This window comes from Austrofundulus limnaeus, unplaced genomic scaffold (genome assembly GCF_001266775.1).
Source record: "Austrofundulus limnaeus strain Quisiro unplaced genomic scaffold, Austrofundulus_limnaeus-1.0 Scaffold169, whole genome shotgun sequence".
Taxonomy (NCBI): domain Eukaryota; kingdom Metazoa; phylum Chordata; class Actinopteri; order Cyprinodontiformes; family Rivulidae; genus Austrofundulus; species Austrofundulus limnaeus.
Window position 1 is genome coordinate 1,241,934 of NW_013952571.1, and position 5,144 is coordinate 1,247,077.

Genomic DNA, 5,144 nt, shown 5'->3' on the forward strand with positions numbered 1-5,144 from the left:
CTGTATATCTGGATTCTACAGATTGGCTTGGTGGTCTCCTGGTGTTTCTACAAAACAGCGTCAGTGGCTGTTCATTTCTTGGCTGCCTGACCGATATGAAGGATTGCCGTTCTATCAGCACTCGGACATTTGCCTTGAGCGAGCTGGAACTCGGTCTGCAAGCGGTTCTGCTGAGGGTCGCGGGCCGGCTGTGGTTCCTGGACTTTGCTGGCCAGATGGTGATCTTGGAGAAGTTGATAGCTTGGCTTGGCGGGATTGTCCACATTATTTGTCTGATTGGATTCACCACATTGGATGTACCAGCAGACATTAAGGCAGATGGAAAATTATTGTCTGCCTGACCAAAACCATTTTCTCTGTTCCCAAACAATTGATTACAGATRGTCTCCCCCCACGCTGACCTTGAAGGCTGTGGATCTAATTTCTCCTGGTGTTTACTTTGACTTGTGCCRCCCTCCCCCATCAATCCCATCTGTAATTCGATCCCTTGAAGGACAACCTGAAGCTGCACAGAATGAACAATTCAACACCAATATTCTGGACAATGGCTGAACAATGTGAGTTAATCTTTTGGGGACTGGATTCTTCAGACTCATTCTTCAGATATTCATACAAGTGCATACAACACTCATGTTTTCAGATACACGCCCTCTAAACTCACTTACTCCTCTGGTTAATAAATGTGCTCTTGCTTGTAGAGTTTTTTTTATAAAACACCACAGTGTATCATATTTCGTTGATGTAATATGATGTTTTGTTTTTTTCTTTTTKAAGGTAGTGTGACCCCTGCTGGTTGCTGCATGACCTGATCACCTGTTCCCCCATGTTTTTGTCGRGTGTGTCTTCTTGAATGGGTGTTCTTAAATGTAATTTTATTGTGCTCCATACAATGACAATAAAAACATAATCAATCAATCAATAAATCAATCAATCAATCAAAATGGCAGTTTAGAGCACTACAAACATTCACAAGTATAAAGTGACATAGGTTGATGGCTCAATAAGCTTCTGTTTCCTCCCTACTCAACAWGTTGAACACAAATGGGTATTGGACCATTACTTGTGTAAAGACTTTCCTCACTACATTAAAGCAGTCAGGCTGCAGCAGGAAGGATTCATTCCTTCACGAGCTCTCCCTCTGACCGAGGCTTTAGTTCCTTTACTATTAATTCACTCGGGGCACAACTACTAACTTCCTGAGGTGTATGCGAAGACATTGTCGCCCAGCACCCCCCCCCCCCCCCAGCAGTGGCGCCTGCACTTCAGCAACAGTCCAGTTTTACTGTGCTCTGTATCTTACACATGGAGTACCTGAAATGATCCTTAGATTGTTTCATATTTCAGTGGCATTAGAAGTATTCATGGGGGTCCCACTGGTGGGGGTCTGGGGGTCCTCCCCCAGAAAATTTTGAATTAAGTAGATGCCATCTTCTGCACTCTGGTGTATTTTAACAGGTTGTTAAACAGACTGCAGAAGTAAACAGTTTCAGTATTCCATATATCAGGTGAAATGAATTTATTTGTTCAGCAATAGAAACACTGGTTGAAGTAATGTTTTATGGTAAATATGGGGGTTCGGATGAATTAAAATATAAATGTGATGGGGACACTTCCACAAAAATGACTGCTGTGATGCCTGTCATTTTATTTAAAAAAGTCAAAATATACATTTTAAAAATGTTTAAAAAGAACAAACTTTCACAATTTTAAAGCCACTTCTTTTATGTATGTTAAATCAGTTTTATGTGCTTGTTGATGTTTACTTTGTGAACAAAAACTCTAATTATAAATAGGCAAAACTGGAAATAAAGACTACTTCTACTATAGTATTATCCTAAACTATTCATTTATTTGCTTTTTCGTGGCATAGTTTTAATAAATATAATTTTGGTCTGTGACAGAAAACTAAAGTACCTGGAGAAAACCCACTAACGCACAGGGAGAACATGTAAACACAAACCAGAAAGTTGATCTAGATTCATGCACTTTTAAAATACAGTAAATCTATTTTGGACTTCTATTTTTTGTTACAGATTACAGCATATTAAAGAAATTTAAAAAAAATTAAACCCATGTCTTTTGTACTAACCACTGTTATTTCTCATTTTTGTAGCTGATAAATATCAGTTATGTAGGCTAATACAAAAAGAAACATGGTGAGTGACCCAAGTTCTATTATGTTTATAGGCTTTATAATTCACCACAAACAACATTTTAGGTCTTTATTTTGCTTTTTATTATCTTTTATATTGTATAGGCCTACAGCAAACAGATGCAACAACCTGTCATTTTAGGCTGAAGCTAACATGAATATTTACAACCCTCCTGTTGACACACTGACATAACTTACCTGCTGTCTTTCAGCACTTTGAAAAGCTTTTTTTCATCCCTCCATCATCTTTATCCCTCTCCCTCCAGTTTTCTATTTTGTACCTCTGAGAGCTTTTTTTTCCGCTGCTCCATCTTTAGCTCCATGTTAACAAGTGCACCATGATTCAAATGTAAAAGAAGAAAGAACGCACCTGAGCGTGTTCTCAACGGGCTGCGAGCGCCACAGGAGGGGAGAGGCGCTCATACATGTTAAGTTGGATGAATTGTCTGTAATTTACACAGACTTTTCATCATTTTGGAGGCATACAGACATTTAGAGCAATCTCACAGATTTTTTTCATATTTTACAGATTTTTTCAAAAACTCATTTTAAAATTTAACATTTCAGATCCTGTGGGGCATAAAAAAACAAATACAAATAACCAGCATCCAATCTCCAGTCTAGCTCTGCTGCTAGAAATAAGTTTCCCTGTCCTCATGTCCTCCTCAGCTGCTGTCATCCCCGACAGTCAGCCTGCACCCCCACCCCCACCCGCGTGTGATTCATAAAGATTTTTTTGCACAAATTAAATATTTTTGAGGCTCATTAAATAGGTAACCCACTGAAGGGGTTGACATGGGTGCCTAATCAGTGCCTTTCCTCTGTTATTGATCATTTCATTCATGCACAAACTGCTGTTAAATTAGAAAATGCCGACTAGAAAAAAAACTCCACACTGTTTTGGCGCCCCCTGTAGTGCAGTACCTCTATGCGTTGCATACAGTGCATACCCACTTTCTGCACCACTGAATTCACTCCTCATAAAGTGGTCTCCATTACTGTGGGGTCTTATAAACACTGCCTCTTGTGCCTCTGAACTCCAAGAGTAGTTTTTATTGGTCCTGTGACTTTCAGCTGCTCAGGTTTACTGGTCAAATCCTAAACCAAARGTTTGTGTTTTACTTTGAAAACTCAAATAATCAGTTCGATTCTTCTTCCAAAGACTGCAATGTTCAGCAGTCACTTTTATACCGTGATGGACATCTGTCAGTCAACCTGACACCTCATGTTGTGTTCACTGATGCTGAGCCTGGCTCTGATACTTTTATRATTGTCAATTTAAATACGAGAAGTAGCAGAAATCTTTTTGTTTGTCAGTCCTATTGTTTCCTCCCAGTTTTAAACTTTTTACAATTTCTTTAAATTCTGGGACAAAAGGGATTTGAGGGCCATATAAGCTTTACTCTGTTCACTGATGCAGCCAACACTTCTCAGGAATGATCAAAAGTAAAGAAAAAAAAAAGACTGAACAAAATGAAATTTCAGACCTTGGATGAAAATTTGGGCATTTTAAGACTTTTTTTAGYCCTAAAATTTTGATTTTCAAATTTTAGACTTTTTTAGACTTAAGAGCCTGCATGAACCCTGTCAGGGACAAAAACACGAGTAGTGACTTGTCAACYATGTGTCAACAGCAGACTTTATGTAAAAAGTAGTAAATGAAATGAGACAGAAGAATATGAGGTTTTCAGTAACCTGGTGTGGCACCAGTTCATCATATCCTCTGGTGGAACCAGTAGCGCAGCAGGCCATGGAGACAARAGCAGAACTGGGCAGAGAGTCGAGCGCTGAGCGGAGCTACAAAACACAATCCAACAAGCAGTTAAAAAATAATGAAGCTGTTTTTGTAGAAATGATCAAACAAAATGTAGTTTAATGGCAACACCTGAATAGGGCACTCGTTATCATGGGTCACATCAAGGAACATAGCATGGGCTATGGTGGGCATCAAAGGTCGCAGGCTAGGCTGAACAAAGGCTCCTACAGGTTCACCACCGTAACGATAGACCAGCCGGCCCTCCTCGTGACTGTCACCAGCTGACATGGCCTCTGGAAACACCAGAAACAATCAGCTACATCACAACTGCTGCACAYACCATCCAGCTTCAGGCAGCTGAGCTTCATTCCAACAGCAACACAAGCTGAAAGCTGACGGACAACACAAAGTTATCAGCARACAGACCGGTGCAGTTATAACTGAAATATTTTAAAAACCTTCTGTTCAAATGCTTCGTTATAGTTGTGTTTGACAGAAAGTCTGAGTAAAACAAGTTCTATTTTTTATTTATGTAATGCTGTGAAAAAAATGTTTCATTACAATGCAACTGTAATATGTATTTAAAATGGCTTTTTTATTTGAATTAAAAGATATAAATAACTAAATTCATGTATATTTATTTATTTTTAACCATAAACCTTTGAAATAGCTTTTAAGTCAAAATCTTAACAGCAACATGATTGTAATTCTAGACCAGTCTCTCAAAAAGCAAAGTGGTAATTATCGTGTCAAAGTTTATTTTACCACTTTATCTACTGATGTCTGTACACAGGATTGATTTCTGGAAGTATAATTGATGACTGTACATGATTGATGTTTGTATACAGGGATTAGGGCTCCAAGATACTAAAAGACTATTTTAATGTGAAATATTGTTGACTATTACTGTAATCAAGATATCCATAATGATTAAAGCCACACGGCCTTGTTTGTCATCACTACTATGTAGAATGTGGTGTGGTCATCAAGGCCATGTCAGTGTTGGGTTAACAAAACACACTGCCTGCTAGACTTGTTAAGTAACTAAGTACAAATACTTTGTTACTGTACTTGAGTAGAATTTTTGTTATCTGTACTTTACTTGAGTAATTATATTTCAGTGTACTTTTGTACTTTTACTCATTACATTTTTACACAATTATCTGTACTTTCTACTCACTACATTTTTAAAAAGGTAAGAAGTATAAAGTTGTTACTCCTGTTTTATTCTGAGTT

General features: G+C 38.2%; 1 protein-coding gene across 1 annotated transcript in view; it reads right to left on the reverse strand.

The window, feature by feature from the left end:
• The window catches only part of LOC106523907 (glycogen debranching enzyme), a gene marked incomplete at its 5' end in the record, with an annotated part of 57,066 nt that extends 52,865 nt beyond the window's left edge, over window positions 1–4,201 (reverse strand). The window contains 2 exon segments of the mRNA XM_014017485.1: window positions 3,848–3,949; window positions 4,038–4,201. Coding sequence (XP_013872939.1) covers window positions 3,848–3,949; window positions 4,038–4,201 — 266 coding nt within the window.
• Between the last annotated feature and the right edge of the window lie 943 nt (window positions 4,202–5,144).